The following is a 23402-nucleotide window of genomic DNA, read 5'->3' on the forward strand; positions in this document are numbered from 1 at the left end:
CCTCATTAACTAGCCTAATTCCTCTAATCATGTCACATCCCTAAATTTGGGTGTCACTTCTCCAAATTTGGGGAAAGTCTTCAAAATGTGTTGAAGACTTTACCTTCTTCAACAAGTTAACTTGTTGAGTCTTCCAAACTTGTAAGGCTCTTACAAAAGCCTTGAAGGTTATCTACTTTCCAACAAGTTAACCTCCAAAGTCTTCAAAGAGAATTTAATGCCTCTTACAAGACATCACCCTAGCCCACGATGGTTGTCCCTTTGGCCATCCCTCAACTTTGCACAAGAGTTTACCTCTTGCACAGTAGCATGATCCCTTGGATAATAGCATTATCCAATGATATCATCTCTTAAGGTTATCCCTAATGCTTACTTAGCATCTAATGCTTGCTTAGCATCCTCTCAAGCCATCTCAAGGTGACATTTGCCAACTTGTGATTGGATTGAATCCCCCTCATGGATTGATAACTTTCAATCCTAGCCCTTGTTAAGATTGCTCAATCTTGGCCATCCATTTTTTTATTTTCTATATAAATAGAGCCCATTTCTTCAATCTCAGGATCCATCATCTTGTGCATCAAACTTATAGTCATTTTGCAGGTTATCAAGGAGCTCAATTTGTCATCTTCAAGCACTTAGATCATCTTAGTTGCATGCTAATTTAGCTTTCATCATGTTGATAGTATCATGCTAATCCCATTTTCATGCTAGCTTAATTCATAGCCACTGTATATCAATTTCATAAGCAATCTCCATGTTAGTTTCATTAGCACACCTAAGATTTCAATTTGGAATCAATCTTAATCTCATATCTTGCATTTCATCTTTTCATATCATTTGATCATCTAGCTAGGATCTTAGTTGCATTCATTTTGATCTTGGAATATCCTTCATGTTGGCATTTTTGATGATTATGTTGTGATTGTCATTGATGGACACACACTTGCATTGAGATCACTTTTATATGTATGAGTTATGCTCAACCAGCAATTGTTCCCAACCTTTATGATGCATTATAGTCTTTAGACTATCAGTGTTTTGCAGAATGTGTTTACCGATCTGAAGCGGTATGTTGACCCCAAGTGGTTCGAGGATCTCAAGCGGTACGAAGGATCAAAGCAGCAGAACACATATTTCCCAGTCTTCATTTTTGTCAAACCGGCAACCGGTATTTTGTATAAACCGGTAATACTCTGTGATGAGTTACCAACCGAGATTTTGTGATGAGTTACCATCCACCGATTGTTTGATGGTGCCGATACTTTAACGGTGCTTTTTGTGTCGTGTTACAGAATATGTCTAGATGCATTGAACCTAGGAAATTGTATTGTAATCCTATTGGATCGACATGAAATCATATTCCTTTATAAGGACATCATGTCTAGGGTTTTATGTTGTTGCTAGGGTTTAAGGTAGTTGTTGAGTTAGAGAGAGTGTGAATGTGTTGAAGACTGAAGTAATGCTAGAATGCATTAGGAACGAGCTATCAAGGATCTAACCAAGCTATCAAGGATCTAACTATTTACTAGATCACTCACTTGTTGATTACTCACATCTTCGACAAGTCTGAAGCCCTTAACCGGGTAGGCCCAAAAGCATTTTGTAAATCCTCTAACAAGGTGGTTCACATCTATGGATCTAAAATCCTCTAGCAAGGTAGTCCTTAACTAGACTTATCTCCTAACAGAGATTGAGATTCCTAACAGGATCTATTCTGGTAAAGAACATTGTATGACCTTAACTGGTCTGGTTCCTATTCTGTAGATAGTTACTTGTGAGTTCCATCTCACCGTGGTTTTTCCCATTTGTGTTTCCACGTCAAAATCTCTTGTGTTATGGTGTTTGTTCTTCTATGGGTAAATGCATTATTTTCTATTTGGTTTGCATATGTGCTAATCGGTTTGTCTACTAAATTGTTTTACCGGTTTACTAGTAGTCTAGTAAAGTGTTTAAGTACAGTGATTTTTGGCATACTAATTCACCCCCCCCCCTCTTAGTATTCATCAATTGGCATCAGGGCCAACCTTTCTATAAGTCTAACCACTTGGAAAGAGATATGGGGGAATACACTATGAGGGAACTTACTCATTGGCTCACTCAGTCTGAGCAAGCCTATGATGATCTTATGGTCAAATATAAGGCCTCTCAGGCAAAAAGGAGAGAACATGCTGAAAAACTGATGGAGCTATCTAAAAATAGTTCTTCTGACGAAGCGGACATGGAAGCCCTAATTCAAGAAGTAGAAAAGCTGAATGAATCCAATTCCAACCTAAGAAAAGAGTTGGAAGGACTGACTATTCGAATATGCCAAGAGCTTGAGAACCAGAGGAAAGCTGAAGATCTAGTAAAAGACAAAGATCATGAAATCTCCAACCTAAAGCAAGAGATCAGTGCCCTAACTGCTCAATTCCATGTGAGCATAGTGGAAAAGGAAGACATGCAAGGAGAACTGAACATAGCCATCTCTGAGAATGCAAACTTGATGGAAACAAATGCTGCTATTTCCAAAGAACTCTCTGAGTCAAAGGAAATACTTGCTAAGTTCAACAAGAGTACTGTTAAGCTAGAGCACAAGCTTGAATCTGCCAAACCTGTCAAGAATACTGATGGACTTGGTTATTCCAGTCATGAGGAAGGTGAGACCTCTGGTACAAATGCTAGAGCATCGAAGAAACAACCGACATCAAAGGATAAAGGTAAGCAAAAGTTTAAACATGTTTGCTTTAACTGTCTTAAAGAAGGACATACTGCCAATGTGTGTAGGAGAAAAGCCTACAATAATTTTCCTTACTTTATAAACAATGTATCTAGATCCAATAAGTTCAATGGTAATTGTTATGCATGCAAAAAGTTTGGGCATAGAGCATCTGAATGCAGGTCTGTTATGAACAACACTGGAAGATATCCTCAGAGGACTCAAGGAGTTGGTCCGGAACCTTTTGTGAACCGGAATCACAATCGGTTTAATGCCTTTAATTATCAGTCAAGAAGCGGTGGCTATCAAGCGGCAATCGGATGGAGAGCAAACTGTTTGATCTGTCATTTGCATGGTCACACTGCTGCAACATGCAGGAGGAAGAACGGTAACATGAATAATGGACCTTGGAGAGCACCTGGAATGGTTTGCTGTCATTGCAACAAATTGGGTCACATTACCAGATTCTGTAGAACAAGAAAGAACATATCAGATGACCTATCGGTCACTCCGAAAGGAAAGATTGATATTGAAATTGTTCAAGCAAATATGAACAAAACCTGGAAAAAGAAACCACCAATGTTGCAAGGAGAACCGGTTTCTGCACCTAGTGTGGAAATCACGAAACCGACAAACTAAGCATAAAAAAAGCTTAGGGGGATCAAACAGTGAAATGTTTCGAACCCCCAGTTTACACCAATAAAAGACCTTAACCGGTATGTGATACTTGTCATTTGGCAAAAGACAGGAAATGGTAAAAGGCAAATTAGGGTTTACGCCCTAATGGTGGAGCATTTATTACGGTAGGTGAGGAATATGTTTAAAAGAAATTTTCAAAACATTTCTCACTATCATTTTTCAAGCGAAGAAGTTTTTCAAGTGCAGAGTGAAGAAAAAGTGATTTGTGTTGCGATTCAAAGAAATTCCAAAACCCTAAAGAAGATTCAGAAGCAAATATCAAACGGTCAAGAGAAGAACTCAAAGCGGTGATTCAACAATCAACGAAGTGTGAGGCGAAGTGGAATTTGCAAGCCCTAAATTCTCGATTTTCGAAAGGTATTTCTCGAGTTTTTTGTTTTATCATGGCTTCCACATCACATGCTAGCTCTAGTGCACCTGTTGATTCTATGAACTTCATTCAATGCAAGTCCAAATACAATGCCCTGTCATAAGTACCTGCTAGCGTAATAGTGGAAGATGGCATTTCTGATTATATAGATTGTAAAATTGAAAACCTAGGGTCTCTCGCAATCCATTCTCAGCTAGGTCTATTATGTGGGAAGGATAAAAAGATTAAATCAGAGTATAGTATCTTGGAGAAGAAGAAGCTTCACAATGCGGTTTACTTCCTAGAGGATTTCATAGATGACCACATTCAAATCATTCTGAGCAGATTTCACGGTGACAAGATGTATCTTGAGAGAACACATGATATCACACCACAAGTTATTCATGTCGTCGCCGGTTTCTGCAATGTTGGTGAAGTGCCAGCCCTGAGGAAGGTCATCAAGACCGAAATGACCAAGCTCACTGGTTCAGTGAGCGACTCACGAGGAATGACTGTCAATTCCATCAAGGATGACTTGGTGAAATATGCGTGTATGGTGATAGGATACCAGACGTTTGATGCCAGCAGAATTAACTCTGTATCTATTGCAGCAGTAAATGTCGCTTACAGGATGATCAAGGAAGATGCATCGTTTGATCTGTGCACCTGCATGCAAAGACAACTTTTGTTAAATCTCAAATTAATCAAATAGGATAATGCATTGAAACTTAAGTTTGGACAACTACTGGTAGGGTTATTCTTCTACTTCCAAGGTTATTTCCCAGGAGTTGGAGATATTCAGTGGTCTGCCGACCAACCGGTTACCAAGCAAATCAAAGAGAGCCTGCAAGCAGTTGGAATCGGTTACCCTGAAGTTCTGAACAAGTACTTTGATGAGTTTAGAAGCAAGATGAGCCTAAGGATGAGGATATCCAGTGACATTGTCAAGAAATATGAAGAGGACATCTGCTTTATCATCAAAGTGGATGAATGCATAATGGAGGTCGTTGAGCCTAGGCAAGAAGAAGTAGAGAATATGGGCTATGAGGTAATGAATGATATGCTAGATGGGTATGATTCTACCCTAATTGCCTCACCCCTTGATTCTAAGGCAAAGAGAACAGGCACCTATCTGAAAAGGGTGACACCAGTTAAAGAACCCTCAGCAAAGAAAGGGAAGGTAGTGCCTTCAACATCGGCACCGGTTACTCCATCAAGTCCCAAAGTGACCAAGCGGTCACCTGCAAAGAAGAAACCAGAAGCGGCACCTGCCAAAGTCTTCGAGAAGAAGAGGAAGACAAAGAATAATTCACCGGACTCAGAAGAAACTATGTCTAAAGAAAAACCCAAGAAGACAAGACAAACAAGGAAAAAGACAAAGAATGAACCAACATCATCGGCACCGGTAAATATTGACATTTCTTCCTACAAACCTTTGACACACTATCAAAGAACTATTAAAAATATTAGGAGAAAGTTATTGAATGATTTATTAGATCATTTTGATGATTTCAATGATGAAGAAAAGGAAGAAGTTGAGCAGAAAATTATTAAGTATTTGTGTGCTAATGACCGATCACCTTCAGAAATTAGATCTAAGACACCAGATTCTTTGTATGTCTTTTGACAATAAATGGCGCATTGCCATAGAGAAGGAACAGGAAATAAGGGAGAAAGTTTTTGCCCAACACTTTCCCGACCTGTCCAATTCTGAGTTATTTGAAGTCATCAATCAAAATAAAGGACTCTTCTTCACTAGAAGGAGAAGACTCTAGTTATTAGAAGGGAGAATTGATCATGTCGAAAAGGACACTCATCTGCATATGACAACTGTTGTACATACGCACAAAGTGCTTCAAGCCAACAAAAAGGCTGAGCAAGAACCGACAATAACAAAACTAGATGAAATGTTTGATAATGAAGGAAACCCAGTTACTAAACCGATAGACACTATTGATGTCGATGATCTGGATGTAGAGGATGTTGCTCAGGGTACACCATCAGAAGCAACAAGATAGGAGAAGCAGGCTGAACAGGTAGAAAAGCAAAAGGAAGCAGAGGACAAAAAGGAGGAAGCAAAGAAGCAAGCAGAGGAGAAGAAAAAGGAAGAGGAGAAGAGAAAGGAAGAAGAGAAGAAGAAAGCAGAGGAGGATAAGGAAGAGGAGAAGAAAAAGGAAGAGGAGAAGAGAAAGGAAGAAGAGAAGAAGAAAGCAGAGGAGGATAAGGAAGAGGAGAAGAGAAAGGAAGCGGAGAAGAAGAAAGCAGAGGAGGATAAGGAAGAGGAGAAGAGAAAGGAAGTAGAGAAGAAGAAAGAAGAAGCGACAAAAAGCACTCAGATGGAGACTCCAAAGGCAATCGGTAGTCAAGCCAAACCGACTGACCTCACTAGTCCTATTGACCTCCAGTCTGCAAATGAAATGGAGCTGTTACAAAGCATTAAGGTTGCTCAAGAATGCCTTGAAGTGATAAGGAGGAAGAAGGAGCAAGATGTGAGCCAAGCTGTGGTGGACACTCTTACCGGTTTGTTACCCGTCACAAACCTCCCCAATACTGATTCATCATTGGCACAATTGAAGCTCCTATGCACCGTAGTGGATGATTAGGTGCAGAGCCTAGAAGAGGTAGCAGAGGCAAATGCCAAGAAAGAGCATCAAAAGGCTCTCAACATTGCCCTAGTGAAGAAGCTAAATGAGCTTCGGTCCGATCTGCAAAAAGCTCAAAAATACATAAGGAATGCTCTGGATGAGGGGAATCTACTACTGAGTGAGATTTGCCAACCCCATCTCTTTTGTGATGATGTGCTTGTACAGAAGAAAAAGCTACAACCTGACTTGCAGTTATACATGAGCACCTTCAAGCCGCCATATGACTCTTTTACAGCTTATGCACAAACCGTTCACCAGTTTCATATCTAGTCTGCCAAAATAGAGTTGGAAATCAGCAATCGGACTCAAGATTTGCAGGAACTACAACTGGTTCTACTCCCACGCCTGCAAATACTTCAAAAATGTTATCTCAATCTGGATGCCTTAACGGTGACTCAAGAGATGAGCACAATAGATGCCATGGAAGAATAGGTCTCCTAGATGCAGACAGAGAAAGAAGTGGCTACCTCCCTACTTGAGTCCTGGTCCTTATCTATGAAACAATTTTCGTAGGACTTTAAATAAGTTTTTGACAAGTTTTACTCTTTACTGTCATAAACACTTATTCTTTTAATACTAATGAAACAGGGGTTGGTCTGCTATATTATTTTTGTTGTCATTGTTGGCAAAGGGGGATAAGTATAAATTTTGAATGCTTTGATGTATACTTTCATGTTATTTCTGTTAAGAAGTAGTATACATTGTATTTTCTACAAAAGGGATAGTGTATATGCTTAGGGGGAGTAATTTTGCTTATGGCATGATTTTTGTTGTAAAACACTTAGAGGTCAATTTGTTTTTCCCTAAGTGTTGCCATCAATGCCAAAGGGGGAGATTGTTGGCATTTTTGATGATTATGTTGTGATTGTCATTGATGGACACACACTTGCATTGAGATCACTTTTATATGTATGAGTTATGCTCAACCGACAATTGCTCCCAACCGGTATGATGCATTATAGTCTTTAGACTATCGGTGTTTTGCAGAATGTGTTTACCAGTCTGAAGCGGTATGTTGACCCCAAGCAGTTCAAGGATCTCAAGCGGTACGAAGGATCAAAGCGGCAGAACACATATTTCCCAGTCTTCATTTTTGTCAAACCGGCAACCGGTATTTTGTATAAACCAGTAATACTCTGTGATGAGTTACCAACCGACATTTTGTGATGAGTTACCATCCACCGATTGTTTGATGGTGCCGACACTTTAACGATGTTTTTTGTGTCGTGTTACATAATATGTCTAGATGCATTGAACTTAGGAAATTGTATTGTAATCCTATTGGATCGACATGAAATCAGATTCCTTTATAAGGACATCATGTCTAGGGTTTTATGTTGTTGCTAGGGTTTAAGGTGGTTGATGAATTAGAGAGAGTGTGAATGTGTTGAAGACTGAAGTAATGCTGAAATGCATAAGGAACGAGCTATCAAGGATCTAACCAAGCAATCTGTGCTATTTACTAGATCACTCACTTGTTGATTACTCACATCTTCGACAAGTCTGAAGTCCTTAACCGAGTAGGCCCAAAAGCCTTTTGTAAATCCTCTAACAAGGTGGTTCACATCTGTGGATCTAAAATCCTCTAGCAAGGTAGTCCTTAATCAGACTTATCTCCTAACAAAGATTGAGATTCCTAACAGGATCTGTTCTGGTAAAGAACATTGTATGACCTTAACCGGTCTGGTTCCTATTCTGCAGATAGTTACTTGTGAGTTCCATCTCACTGTGGTTTTTCCCATTTGGGTTTCCATGTCAAAATCTCTTGTGTTATGGTGTTTGTGCTTATGTGGGTAAATGCATTATTTTCTATTTGGTTTGCATATGTGCTAACCGGTTTGTCTGCTAAACTGTTTTACCGGTTTACTGGTAGTCTAGTAAAGTGTTTAAGTACAATGATTTTTGGCATACTAATTCACCCCCCCTCTTAGTATTCATGACTTCAATCTCGTTCTTTAGGTTGTCATCTAAAAGATCAAGTGCTCTTCCAAGTGAGAGCCACCTTGAATCTTGAATATCCTTGGAGATAGAGGAACATGAGACATGCTTGGGGTTCTTGATTTTGAGGCTAACTTATTTTAGTTTCTATTTTGATTTCTAACTCTAACATAATGTTTCATGTGTGTGTTTGATTCTCTTTTATAGATTCCACACTTCTGAGCACACAATAGGTAAATACAATATAATATTATAATTTATAATATTAATATGTTGTTTTATAATATTTATTATAAAAATACCTATTGATTTAATTTTTATTGAAAAAATAGGATATAATTGTTTCCAATTTTAAAAAAAAATTAATATAAATATTTAGAATAGTTTCTATTTGTTGGTGTAATTATTTTTTCTTATAGGATATAATTACACTTTACTTAAGTTAACTTAGGATAATGCATCTCATCGCAGTTTGGATATGAGACACTTAGGGAAGTGTACACACAAGGATGATGCTTGTAGGAGAAATTCCACCTTTTGTGGTTTTATCTTATTGTTACATTCCACCTTCGATGGGTGATCCACCTCATGTGAAATATTATATTGTTTCTCCTACCTACCCCTACTTTTTATTACCTACCCTTGTTTCTCATTGAGCCACATGTCATGATTGTGTGCTCACATATCCATTTGGCCTTGCCTATATATGCAGGCCTATATTCATTGTATTGGTTAATCCAGTTGATCATTTGTATATTGATGAGAATACAATTTGTTCTTGTCATACTATTGTATCTCTTTTGTGTTTTTCTTTGTGCCCTTGATCTTGGCAAAATATCACATGGTATCAGATCCATTGGGGCTTCATTGATTGGTTTTGGGAGACATCTTGGAAGACTTCTATTTTTAGATTTGAGGTATTGCACGTTTTGGAGGCATCCTAGAGAATTTTTGGCAAAAGTCGATTTTCGGGCTTGGAGGAAAAATTTTACCCAATTCGGGTAGTACGGTACGAATTTTTTCGAAAATTAAAAAAAAAATTCTGCAAAAAAAAAAGAATTTCATTTTTTGATAGGTAGATAATATTTAGGAATTTTTTTAACAAAATATATACTATTGTCGGGGGGGTACGTTGACCCCACCCCCGTACTTGCAACCTGCACAATCCGCAAGTATCTGCAAACCGTACCTCCTCTGCGGCGGTGTCCTGTCACCCGATGGTGTTGACTGCATCACATGTCGGCCCGACCACCACCCGTTGGATCCTTGGTCTCCACAACCCACCGCGACCATCCCACCGCCCTCTAGCCCTGACGACCCTCGCAGCTCCGGCCCCGATGGCCCCCATAGCTCCGATCACTGGCGATAGCGGCCCTGACACTGATAGTGGCTCCGGCCAGCCACCGACACCGAATTTTGGCCTGCCATCGACAACCGGCAACCTCCCACCAAGTGGAACCTTTCACCATGGCGAACCCACACCCGCCATGTGGTAGGAGGCCATTGGCCCGTGGACAAACCTTTTAACACGCCATTTATGTCATACATTATAGTCATTGCCTAGTCAGCCACCACGTCACCTTTTTCGTACAGTTAGCCAAGGGGTGCGATGACCATTTTGATGGTCATACGACCATCAAATTTAACACAATGATTTGGTGACGTTAGCACTTTTTTGAAAATTTTAGAGCCCTCTCTGTTGACCAGTTTTATTTTTTGGGGTCAACTTTGGAGGGTCATAACTTGCTCAATTTTGCTCCTTTTTGGGTGCAATTTTTTTTTATTTGGGCTAATTTTTCGTGCTCTCTGCAGTGGTGTGGTTATTTTTTAATTTTGGTGCACATTTTTTTTAGAATTTTCAGATTCTCTCAGCTATACCTATCCAATCCTTGATTTTGCAACTTCAAAGGCTTCGTTTGGGCTCATACGACCTCATTTTCAGGTGACGTTTTTTTTAGAGTGCTTATTTTTTTTGTCTAATTTCATAATCTATCATCCATTTGCAAATATTTTGAGTGGATATTATACTTTAAGATATTGGTCTTTTTTGGCCTACTTGGTACTTGTAATATTGCTTGGATCTTAGTTTAGATCTCTTGCACTATCAGTTTGGGTCTCCTTTGGCCTCTTTGAGGCAATTACAAAGTTGAAATCAGAAGTCCACTTTGTCATTTTTTGCAAGTGGCCCATTGTACACACACTAAGTATAAAGTGCCAAATCATCATTTTTTTTTTTGGGGGGGGGGGGGTTCTTTGATTGAGTGAATTTGGGGGGGTGTCTTGTGTGATTGTGCCTCTCTTTCCTTGTGCTCTTTCATTTTTGTTGCTATGAGTCCTCATAAATTTCCACCTTTAACTCCTCATAATTATGCATCTTGGAAAATTAAAGCATGGAGCAAACTAATGGAAAAAGGACTCACGCATTACATAGATGGAACAATAGCAGCACCACCATATCCTAAGGCTAATCCTAATGCTCAGTTAGAATGGCTCACTAAAAATTGCATGGCTTTTGGAACTTTGAGTAAGTATGTATTAGATGACCTCATTTTTTACATTGAGAAGTGTTATACAATCAAAGAGGCTTGGGAAATATTTCAGAAATTGTATGGTCAAGTTGATGAAATCAAAGGTTACAAGATTGACAATGAGCTCACCATCTTGGATCCCAAGAGTTTTGATACAGTCCAAGATTATGTCACCAAAGAAAACGAGCTAAGAGAAAAGCTTAAGGATTGTGGAATTGACAAAAAGGATGCTTAGTTGATATTCAATTTGTTGGACAAGCTTGCACCTAAATATGCAGCATTTGTTTCTAGCTTCCAAACTCATCATTTGATAGTGGGGAGTTCCTACACTATGCCTTCATTTGATGCTTTCACAGAAATGTTGATGTTGGAACAATCTAAGTTGTTGAACATGGGGATTATCAAGTCTTTAAAGTCCAAGGCTTTGGTGGCTAATCAAGGGAGTCAAGGCAAAGATTCCAACAACAAGAAGAATCAATCTAAGTCAAAGCCACAACAGGAAAAAGGACAATCATCCTCTCCATCACAAGGCGATTTTTCATCCTCTTCCAAGAAGGGGACTCCACCTAAGAAGGATAAACCAACTTGGGCTTATTGCAAGAAGTATGGTCATGATGAGCATCGATGCCACACCAAGCAAGTTGATGAATTGACAAATCTTCTTAAGAAGAACAACATCAATTTGCCATCTGGCTACAACAAGAAGGATTCATCTCCTTCTACTTCCTCATAGTTTAAGGGAAAAAGGCAAGCATTTGTGGCTAAAACAGGTTCTTCACAACAATGGATACTTGACTCGGGTGCCTCTCATCACATGGGTTCTACAATGGAGTAGTTTTCTTCATTGGAGCCATCAAAGGTACCTCACATTTACATAGGAGATGATACACAAGTTGAGGTTGAAGGGAAAGGTTCGGTTGACATGGATGATGGAACATTTGAGAATGTTCTTTATGTTCCTAACTTGTCTACCAATCTTCTCTCTATCTACCAAATCACTCACTATGGGAATGGGAAAAAGGTTGAGTTTAAACCTAATTTAGTTGTGGCAAAGGAACTTGATAATGATGACTTGGTAGCAGTGGGACAAGTCAATGACAACTCAATACTTTATTCATTCTCCCACTTTGTGCCAAGTTCTCCTTCTAGGGCCTTGCTTACTCATTCAAATTCAAAAAGTAAGCTATGGCATGAGCGGTTTGGTCACCTCAACTACCATTATCTTCAACAACTTAGCACTAAAGTCATGGTCACAGGTCTACCTCAAATCAGTTTTTCAGAGGGTGTATGTTTAGGATGTTCCATGGGCAAGCATCCCGAGGAGAAGTTTGATAAAGGGAAAGCTTGGAGAGCTTTGGAAGTTCTTCAACTTGTTCACAGCGATGAAGCAGGTCCATTTCCATCACCTTCATTTAGTAAGGCCCGTTATGTCCCCACCTTCATTGATGACTACTCCTGCTTCACTTGGGTCTATTTTCTTGTTCATAAGAGTGAAGTGTTTGACAAATTTCTAGACTTCAAGGCTCATGTGGAGAAGCAATTAGAGAAAATAGTCAAGATTCTTCGCACAAATAATGGAAGGGAATATGTGAACAAAAGACTTGAGCATTTTTGTACATTTGAGGGGATTGATCTTTAGCATTCATTTGCCTACACTCTATAGAAGAATGGAGTTGCAAAATGGAAGAATAGAACTCTCAAAGAAATGGCTAGCTGTATGATACATGTGCATTCTCTTGATCCCGCTTTTTGGGCAGAGGCTATTAGTTGTGCCACACACATCCAAAATCGGGTTCCTCACAAAGCTTTGACGAGTATTACTCCCTTTGAGGCTTGGGCTGGTAGGAAACCGATTGTGAGACATTTCAGAGTCTTTGGGTGTCCAGTATGGGCTCACATTCCTCCTCAGAAACACAAGACATTGGAACCTTAGAGTCGACCTTGTATTTTTGTTGGATATCCTGAGGGTGTTAAGGCATATCGATTGATGGATCTTGAGACACATGAGGTGTTTATTGAGAGTAGTATTCATTTTGAGGAAAGCTCTCCTAGCTTAACCTCTCTACCTCCTCCACCTTCATCCATTGTGGATAGTGATGCGAGTGATTCAGATGATGAGACTCCTTCAACTTCGACTCATAGGGTTACACCTCCGCAAGGTCCACTTGCAGTTGAGGAGGCTCATTCTCCACCTCCACCTAGACCTCGTTGGGCTCGACAGACACTTGAGTCAGTGAGTTCTCTTGTTGGGGATCCTTCAGATACACGGAGGACTCGATCACAACATCAGGACCTTCCACATGCATACATTGCTACCGCTTCCGATCCACAAACATTTCAGGAAGCATAAGGGGTTCCCGAGTGGGACCAAGCTATGGAGGAAGAGTATAGTTCCTTGATGAGGAACAACACATGGGAGTTAGTCCCTCTCACTAAGGGGAGAAAGATGGTTCGATGTAAGTGGATCTATTAGACCAAGTTTGCAGTGGATGGTAGTGTGGATAAGTATAAGGCTCGACTTGTTGCAAAAGGTTTCTCTCAGGTTCCAGGTGTTGACTATACTGAGACCTTTGCGCCCATAGCCAAGATGAACTCCATTCACTTGACACTTGCTGTTGCTGCAGCTCATGGTTGGGTTGTACATCAGATGGATGTGAAGAGTGCTTTTCTTCATGGAGATCTTGATGAAGAGATATATATGGAGCAGCCATAGGGTTTCATCCAGGATTCTTCCTTGGTTTGCAAACTGAGGAAATCTCTCTATGGCCTTAAGAAGGCCCCTAGGGCTTGGTACACCAAGATGGATTCCTTTCTTCTCTCGACAGGGTTCACTAGGTGTCATTCTGATCTGAATGTTTACATTTTGCGACAGGATGACTCACACTTGATACTTGTGCTCTATGTTGATGACTTGATCATTACAGGGAGCACCACATCCATCATTAGTAGTGTCAAATTTGCTTTGCATGACAGATTTGCTATGACTGACTTGGGTCTTTTTCACTACTTTCTCGGGATAGAGATTTCATAGTCATCTTCCGGGATTACGCTTTCACAACCCAAGTATGCTCTTTATCTACTTGCATGCATTCATATGGTTGTTTGTAAGCCTGTGTCGACTCCCTTTCTTTCAGGAGTCAAGCTTGAGGCTAGGTGCTCTTCTCCACCAGTTGATGCCACATTGTATCATCAGCTTGTGGGTAGTCTCATCTACTTGACTCACACACGCCCTGCTATTTCATTTGCGGTTGGCATGGTTTTCCACTTCATGCAACAAACCACATGAACTTCATTGGAAAGCCGCCAAATGCATCCTACACTACATCCAGGGTACACATCATTATGGGATTCACTATGTAGTAGGCACAAGACTTCACTTGGTTGGTTACACAGACTCCGATTAGGCTGGCGATCTTGATGATCGTAAGTCTACTTTTGGTTACAACTTCCACCTTGGTTCGAGCCCCATTTGTTGGCAGAGCAAGAAGCAGCATGCTATTGCTCTCTCTTCGTCTGAGGCTGAGTATCGAGGGGTTGTTAATGCAGCGACTGAGACTATTTGTCTTCAACATATTCTCACAAACTTTGGGTTCTCCACTCCATGACCGTCAGTTCTACATTGTGACAATTAGAGTGTTATTGTTATCTCGAAGAACTCGGTCCAACATCAGCAGACCAAACACATCGAGATTCATATGCACCAGCTCAGGTTGAACTTCAAACCCTTTACGGAGAGTAAGTTATAGTAGTTGCGAGCTCTCTTGGGGGTGCGTGATGTCTCATTAGGGGGGTCAACTGACTTCTCTTTCCTCTCTTATGGGGGGGGGGAACTTTTTCCTCTTTGAGGTTTTGTCCTTCTTCTTTGAGAGTCTTTTGTACATTTTTCTCTCTTTTGGGGGTGAGTTTTCTCCCACTGGGTTTTCTCTCTTTCTCCATTTGTGAGAGATTGCATTGCATAGGTTTGCTTGCATTTGCATATTGTACATGGGTACCTATCATGGCCTAGTAGTCGAGACCCATCTTGCATTGTTGACTTGAGTCTTCATTCCCCTAAGTTGCACTTAAGGGGGGGTGTTGGAGTAATTATTTATTCTTATAGGATATAGTTACACTTTACTTAAGTTAACTTAAGATAATGCATCTCATCATAGTTTGGATATGAGATACTTAGGGAAGTGTGCACATAGGGATGCTGCTTTTAGGAGAAATTCCACCTTTTGTGGTCTTATCTTGTTGTTACATTCCACCTTCGGTGGGTGATCCACCTCACCCACCTCATGTGGAATATTATATTGTTTCTCCTACCTACCCCTACTTTTTCTTACCTACCCTTGTTTCTCACTGAGCCACATGTCATGATTATGTGCTCACATATCCATTTGGCCTTGCCTATATATGCAGACCTATATTCATTGTATTGGTTAATCTAGTTGATCATTTGTATATTGATGAGAATACAGTTTGTTCTTGTCATACTATTGTCTCTCTTTTGTGCTCTTGATCTTGGTAAAATCTCACACTATTTTCTTATATGAATTTAGAAACTTAGTTAATTAAATTTTTAAAATATTTTTAATAAGATTGTCTTAACTATGAATTTATAAACTTTCATAATAGATAAATTTTAAGATTTTGACATTTATTATTAATAATTATTAACCGATTATCATTTATTATTAATATATTATATGTCATTAATATTAATATTCGCCCATTAATGGGTAGTCATGGGTTAATCCATTTGGAGAAAAGGAAAACAAAATAGAATGGATCAAAATGAAAGAAAGGTGGATTAAAGTTAATTTTGATGGAGCCTCGAAAGACAATCTAGGGCCATTGGGGGTAGGGGTTGTGGCTTGTGATTGGAAGGGTAATATCATGGCTTTAGAGCTTAGAGGTTAAAAGACAAAATTAACAATGAGGCAAAGGCTCAAGCGACCTATCTAGCAATAACTCTGACCAATAAGTTTTCTATTTCACACCTCCACCTAAAGGGAGATTCACAAATCATCATAAATGCTATTATCAATGGCTAATCTCAAATATGGAGACTAAATAAATGGATCAAGCTCTTAAATTATTTGAAATTACCCACACGTTGCGTGGTGGCAAATATAATCTCCAAGTGGGTGGTGACATTGAAGGATGATAATTATGAGTTGGTATGGGGAGATTATTAAGGGGTGACGATGGAGGAATAATCATTAAAACTTGCATTCACCAACTCTATTCTGTTTAGGTCATTCATGAAAGTGGGATTTTCAAGCAGTTTGAAGCATTTCAGGAGTATGTAATAGTGGTGGCAGATAGCTTGTCACTGTCACTTTTCATCACAGAGTGCAATTTGCAAAGAGTTAGCAAAAGGTAGTATGGAGGTCAACTTTAGTCTCAGGTCGAGGAAACATTAAATTTCATTTATGGAAGAGGTTTCTAGGCCTTGCTTGAATAATATCTTTAAGTTTGATGACCCCATGTTCTACTAGTTGGCGAGGATGTTATTGGGGGAGGAAGATATGAAACCAGAGTATAAATATTGCTCCCATGTAGACATTATGTCAATGGTGATCACATGGTGCTTGGAATTGGGCACAAAGGCGGATGCATGGTGGATTATGGAGTCTAGTGTAAACAACGAATGGTGTCTGGGTCTCAACACTTTTATCTCAATGACAAAGATGGGTGAGGGGTTTATTACTAGGGGAGGGAATGGGTTCATGTTGCCAAGTATACTCCCCCACTCTATCCATTCCTGCTGTGGAGTGCAACACTGAATAAAGAAGACCATCGTGCTAAAGCACTAAGTGGGCTTCATTTTTGGAAAGATTACATCTAGGAACACGATGAGGAGATGCACATAGAGAAGGAAGGTGGACTCCGACCAAAATGAAAAGAGCTCAAATTTGATAAGGAAGATGTTTGGGTTACAATTCCATATAAGATAAACAATGCTTAGGTGGCTAGGATGTGATGAACTATAATTTTTGTTTATAATGTTGAACTTTATTACGTTGATATGTGGATATCTGTATGTAGTATACTGACATTATGATGAAAATTTTGTAGGGGGGTGATAGATTTTTGATTGGTTATAATTTTTTATTATGAAAACTATAAGGGTAGATGGCTAGTATGATCTAAAAAATAGACAGTTTAAGGATTTAAATAAATGTTTTATTATTTATTTAAAAGAGGAAAGGGGGTTAAATTAATTAAATGTGTTTTACTCATTTAATTGATTTTGAGTGTGACTTAATGAATTAATTTGAATAAATTGAATAATTTATTTAATTAATAGGATAAGAGTTTGAGGATGAATTAATTAAATATTAATTTAATTAACTGATGATTAAATAATCAAATAAATAGTAAATATTCATTTAATTAAGTAGACAGATTTATATGACTACAATACTATCATAACATTACCAATCAAAAAACAAATATTAATACTTTATTAATAGACCCTCCTTCACACTACACACAAATTAGCTTTAGAACCCACCACCTAAGCCTCCTCATCAGGAATGTTTATTATGTACGATTAGTTTGAAATTCCAAATCGCGCTCCACCCAAAAACAAGATATCAATAAGGTTTGGTGAGATTTGAAAACAAACGTCTCTTTATTCTAAAATAACAAACCCTAATCAAAGTATTTAATGTGGCCAAAATATTTCTATCCTTATCGCCTTCTTCAATGGTGGAATGGCTCTCAACTCACAGTTGAGACTTAAATAATATCAAACGCCATTTCAAATTTGAATTCAATCGTCAATACAAGAGTATAAAAAACAAACAAAGGGTTTTCTTACCTTATAGTTTTGGATTACATTTTCAGAAGAAGAAACAACTGCATTCTTCTTATTAAAACAAGCACAGGTATGTAATCTCCTTGTGTTTACTGGTTTTCATTCCTTCTGCTTTGTCTCTGTATTTTTTACCCTTTTTCGTTTTGGTATCTCCTGTCTGGGCTAGCAATATTATTTTTTCATTCTTTCCTACATTAACTTCTCCCGGTTAGGTGTTTCTTTCCACTAATGTGTCTTCTGGAAATTTGAATAATATCAAACGGCATTTCAAATTTAAATTCAATCGTCAATGCAGGAGTATAAAAAACCAACAAAGGGTTTTTTCCTTTCAGTTTTGGATTACATTTTCAGAAGAAGAAACAACTGCATTCTTCTTAGTAAAACAAACACAGGTATGCAATCTCCTTGTGTTTACTGGTTTTCATTCCTTCTGCTTTCTCTCTGTATTTTTTTACCCTTTCATTTTGGCATTTCCTGTCCGGGCTAGTATTATTATTTTTTCATCCTTTCCTACATTAATCCCTCCCGGTTAGGTGTTTGTATCTACTAATGTGTCTTCTGGAAATTTTTAGGGTCTTGATTTTTTCTTTTTCATTTTTTTTTGGTAGGTTGATTCTGAGTTAATACTTTTCGTTCTGGTTTTTGTGTTTTTTCAGTGGTGTGCTTACTGTGTATATTTTTAGTACTTTTAAGGGCTTAATGTATAATTTTTCATTGCAGTTTATTTACAGAGTTTTTTGGTATTTTCTTTTCTGTTTCTAAATCTGGGTGTTTTTTTAATTCAGTCTGTAGTTATGGTATTTTATTTTTCAAAACTACTGGGTCTTGCTTTTCCCCCATTCTTGGTCTTGTATGTTCTGATTGATCAGTTTTGTTCCTTTGTTTTTTCAATGATATTTTCAAATTTATATGTTTCATAGGTTTTCGCAGTAAGATTGTCATATGAAACCTTAACGGAGCTCCCGAAAACGACCTAAGCCGTTGTTGATCGTAGTGTTTAGTCACTATTTGCGCTGAAACCTTAACGTTTTAAAGATTTGCTAAAATGTCGTGTCACAGTACCCACCTCTGCCCCCACATTCTTTTGTTCTCTATCACTTTTTTTTTTTTTTTTGGGCCATACTGAAGTTTCTGGCGTGACTGAGATTTTTTGGTACTTTTATTTTTTTGGATTCTTTTACTGTATATTCCGATTTTATATTTGGAACTTATTTAACATTTAAGGGCTTTTTGTCTTGTATTTAGTAGCTTCTGTTTTTGTTTTGGTAAATTCCCCTTGTAATGTGGCTTATTCAGTTTAGATGATAAGCTGCGTCTTTTATCCCGAATTTATTTGAGAGCATAAGTTTTTAATTTATTTTGATTTTTTATTAAGTTTAAATAAGGGGGTGATTCAATAGCAGTGTAAAGTTTAATATTATTGTAAGGTTTCAAAGGGAGTTTTGGGATCTATTTTTATGGAGCAAGAGGTTTCATGAAACAAAATTTATACTAAGAATTATTTGAAATCTTTTCTTTGAAAATAACAGCCCCTGTTTTTTAGGACAACATATTTCAGGGTTGACATTAGTGGGGCTAGAAATTCTCCTACACTCTTAAGAAATTTTTATGCCACTTGTCAAAGGAAAATGTTGTTTATGTATTAAGTTTTTATTCACAGTATTCTTCGTAAGACCACCTGCTTCTCTAAATTTCAGAGTTAAACTTTTAAGCTGAACTTCACTATTAAATTCATGGGACCACCAGCTTAAAAATATTCTTAAAAATTCTTAACAACACCCACTGAAATCTTTTAGGAAGCCCCTTCATAGAACCTTACTTTTATTGTGACAGCAAGGAGCTTTTGCTTTTTATTTCTACCACATCATTTATAAAGTTGAGTTTAATCATTGATAGTGATTATTATATTTTTATTTAAAAAAAATCTTTTACAAATCACATAAAACAAACAGTAATCATATCTATGTTTAGTTCTCAATATTTCTTTGCATAAATTTTATGTAGTGTATATGTTCTGTTTAATTTTCAAATTCACCAATGTTTGTTTTCGGAGAGATTTCAGCGTGATAATTCTTCATATGGTTGGTTATGAAAAATAAAACAATGGAAGGTATGTTTTTAGTTAATTTTATTTGATGTCATTTATGATTGGGACAGGTTTTCCTTTCACATTATTTTTCTGTGTAGATTTTTGAGCTTCTTATTCCTGTCTGGGTAAATTCAGTTTCGCGATGTGTTTTTAACTGAAGCTTCTTTGTTTCTAAAATACTTCTGTAATGTATTTTTAACTGAAGCTTTTAAAACTACTTTTTTTCCACAAGTTATCAAACGCATTTTGTATGTTAATTGGCGGCCTATATTACAGAGGGCCTGCTATTTGTACTCTGACTTTCAACAGTTTATTTAGTATACTGGTAAATTTAGCGTGTAGTTTGGCTATGTTCTAGAGTATCTTGAATTTAAACCAAGTTCTGAAAATGGTCCTGTGTTTCGCTTTGTTTGGTGAGTCAAAAAGACACAAGCCTTCTTTATCGTTATGGAACAGGGAACTGGGGTCTATTTTAGTGATTATTGTAGTTTCTCGACGATCCATGTAGTTTTGGTCCAACAACTTTTGTTCTTTTTTCTTGCAGGGGTTGTGTTAAGCTGTGGACAAAATGAAGGGAGGAAATCATAATAAAAAAGTAAAGCCTCCGAACAAAAATAAAATTCAGGATAGATCTCCACTTGTCGAAAATGGAGAGACTGTTCCAACAAACAGCAACTCTGTTGCTCATCCTGACAATGATGATAAGATATCCAATTTGCAGGGCCTTAATAATCGTCTTATTAAAGATATTGCAACCTTAAGAGAAGAAAGAACTGCCCTCTTAAAGAATGAAAAAGAAGCTCAAGATGCACTTTTTGAATCTGAGAGAAGGCTGAATGAAGAAATTGAAAAAAAAGAAGATGAACTCAGAGCAGTAATTGAAGAAAAGAATAGCTTGGAATCTTCTATTATGCAGTTGAGAGAACAATCAGAAGTAGCTTGCAGGTCATTCGAAGCTGAGAGAGCTGAGCTTTTATCAAAGTTAAGAGAGGAAGCATTGATTTCGCTTGATGCAAAAGTTGCTGAGGTTGAAAACCAAGTGCAAGAACAATTGAAAGAGGAGTTTGAAAAAGAGATTATAAAGAAGGAAAACGAATCACAAGCTGCAATTTCTGAAGCGAAGGAGTGCATTAAGGTGTTAAAGGAAGATATTGCAAAGAAAGAAGACGAATGCCAATCAATGTATTTAGAAAGAAAGAACCTGGAAGCTAACATTTTCCAGTTGAAGGGACAAATGCAGGCTATTTCTGAAGAATCAAGGGCAGCTCAGTTATCTTGGGAATCTGAAAAGGGCAAGTTTTTATCACAAGTTGCAGCAAAAGTAAAGGACATTGAGGAGATGGGTAGAAGTCATGAAGTGTTGCAGAAGGCATGGGAAGCGGAGAAGGAGGAATTATTGTCTGCATTGTGCAAATCTGAGGAAAAAGCTGCAGACATTATGAAAAAAAGTGAAGCAGATGTCTGTCGATTGAACCAGAAATATGAAAAAATGTTAATTGATTATGATTCATTAAAGGTCCAATTGATGGAGGCTAATGACATGCTTGCTTATATCAAAGATGAGAGGCAGTCTCAAGAAGCTTTGTCAGCAAAGAGGTTGGAAGATTTGCTTATAGAGAATAGAACATTGAAACAAAAAACCAATGAACTTCAACATATGGTCAGTGCAGGTAACAAACAATACTCGGAGTTGAATCATCAATATCAAGTTTCTGAAAAGTCTCTCAAACAAGAAATTGAACGGCTACAAACGGATACAGAGCACACAAGATCTTTACTTGAAATCCAGATTGGAAAGGGGGAAGAACTGATTGCTGAAAATACTGGACTTGACTATGAGATTCAGGAGTTGAAAAAGAGTCTGGAAGAGGTGCAAGGAACACATTCCATGGTAGTGGAAGAAAAGGGATTGCTTATGAAGGAGTTCGAATCACTGCATACAGAATTTACAAGAAAATGTAGTGAATTGGATGAAAAAGAGATAAAAATGCTCAATGAGCGTGAGAAGTACAGAAAGGAGATCGAGTTATTGGACAAGCAGAAGGCTTTCCTTGCGAGTGAGAAAGTCTTTGTTGTATGGAGGCTCGAGGAAGTAACCCGGAGATCTGAGGAAATTCAGGAAAAACTTTTGCTAAGTAACAGGAGAGTGTTAGATTTAGAGGATCAGGTGTCAGAATTGCATAAAAAATTAGCAACAGAAAGTTCAGCACACAAGTCCATGATGGCTGAGCTGAACAAGGTCAAAGACAATGTCAATGAACAGGTGATTGAATTGTCTGTTGAAAATGCACAATTGAAGGATGAGAATCAACAGTTGGGTAAAAGTCTTGCAGAGACTATCGAGAGATATGAAGAAATGCAGGAAAGGAATTTGTCTAGTGGGAGAGTGAGAGTGTTATGCTTGGAGGAACAGGTATCAGAACTCTTCACAGAGTTGGAAACAGCAAGGGCAGCATATGATGAAGTTAAAGCCAAGTTGATGACAATTGAAGAAGATAATAAGAAACAGACAAATGAACTACGTGAGATGACAGAAGAAAAAGAGGTCTTACATCGAGATTTGATGTCAATGATTGCAAATACTAAAAAAATTGAGCAGGACTTGGTCTCTGCGAATTCCTCCTCTAAAAAGCTGTGGGAAACTGCTTGCATTGCTGAAGGGCGACTGGTTAATCTGCAAAGCCAGTTATTAGCTTTTGCAGAAGAGAAGGAAGGTCAAAATTTTGATTTTTTGGTTCAGCTTCCAGTTTTTGCAGAGGCCTTGACCACTGAATTAAGTGAATTGCGATATCAGGCTTCAAGTCTTACTGAAGAAAAAAAGTGCCTCGAGGAGAAAAACAACTCTCTTCTTGCTCAAGTGGCACAGATTACTCTCAGTTCAGGAGGAAAGAATCAGGAGGGGATAGAGGAGTTAGAAAGCTCTTTGGATAATTTCAACAATGATACCAAAAACAGAGATATCAGGGCTCAAATATTGGTCCCAGGGCAACAACATTTGGGGCCGGCTGAGAATAAGAAACGAAGGAAGTTGCATCGTGTATTGTCTTCTTTGGTAGCCTCAGCTGGTGTGCTGGCTGTAGCTACATTTGCTGCTTATTTCAGGTTTTCAAAATAGGACTCATTGTGACGTTACACTTCTGTCTGCTATTTTCTGTGTACTCAACTTCTGTTTAACCATCAGGATATTGCAATGGATTTTTCAATTGGTTTGCTACCGAGCTGTCCTTCAATTGTTGTTCTCGATGATTTTAAGATCAGTTCATTAACAGATACATATTGTTTTTCAGCTGACAAAATATAATCCAGTTTTAATGATAATGTTAAAAGCAAAGTTCAATAATATGAAGATGATCAGTTATGATAACATTCAACCATGGTTGCATTATTGACTTTGGTTTGCTTTGCCTTTTTCTTTTTTTCTTTGTTTTGAATGATTATATTATTTTTAGTTGTTTCAGTTCTCGATGCATTGTAGACAATATGAGTATTTTATCTTATATTCAAGATAGACCTATCCCAAAGCTTTGCAGTTTGAAAAATCCCGTAGAATCTCATCATATTTGTCAGGCATATTTTTGCCTTTGAAGATTATTAGTAATACAATCGTTAATAATATTTGTTGCTCTTTTCCTTAAAATTTGAAGTTTCGAT

The 23402-nt window shown here is 38.0% G+C and overlaps 1 protein-coding gene across 2 annotated transcripts; it reads left to right on the top strand.

The window, feature by feature from the left end:
- The first annotated feature begins 17492 nt into the window (after window positions 1–17492).
- On the top strand, window positions 17493–23122 carry LOC131077156 (uncharacterized). Of its 2 annotated transcripts, XM_058014589.2 has the most exons (3): window positions 17493–17732; window positions 17958–18054; window positions 20296–23122. In XM_058014589.2, exon 3 carries the CDS (start codon window positions 20320–20322, stop codon window positions 22864–22866), a length of 2547 nt encoding a protein of 848 aa, XP_057870572.2. In that variant the 5' UTR covers window positions 17493–17732; window positions 17958–18054; window positions 20296–20319; the 3' UTR covers window positions 22867–23122. The 2 variants fall into 2 exon arrangements, with proteins under 2 accessions (XP_057870572.2, XP_057870573.2); XM_058014590.2 differs by lacking the exon at window positions 17958–18054.
- The last annotated feature ends 280 nt before the right edge of the window (window positions 23123–23402 follow it).

The sequence above is a fragment of the Cryptomeria japonica genome, chromosome 9 (assembly GCF_030272615.1).
Source record: "Cryptomeria japonica chromosome 9, Sugi_1.0, whole genome shotgun sequence".
In the NCBI taxonomy this organism is placed as follows: domain Eukaryota; kingdom Viridiplantae; phylum Streptophyta; class Pinopsida; order Cupressales; family Cupressaceae; genus Cryptomeria; species Cryptomeria japonica.

Bases quoted from the DNA above. Each gene is read 5' to 3' on its own strand.
- LOC131077156 (XM_058014589.2), top strand. From the start codon at position 20,320: ATGAAGGGAGGAAATCATAATAAAAAAGTAAAGCCTCCGAACAAAAAT.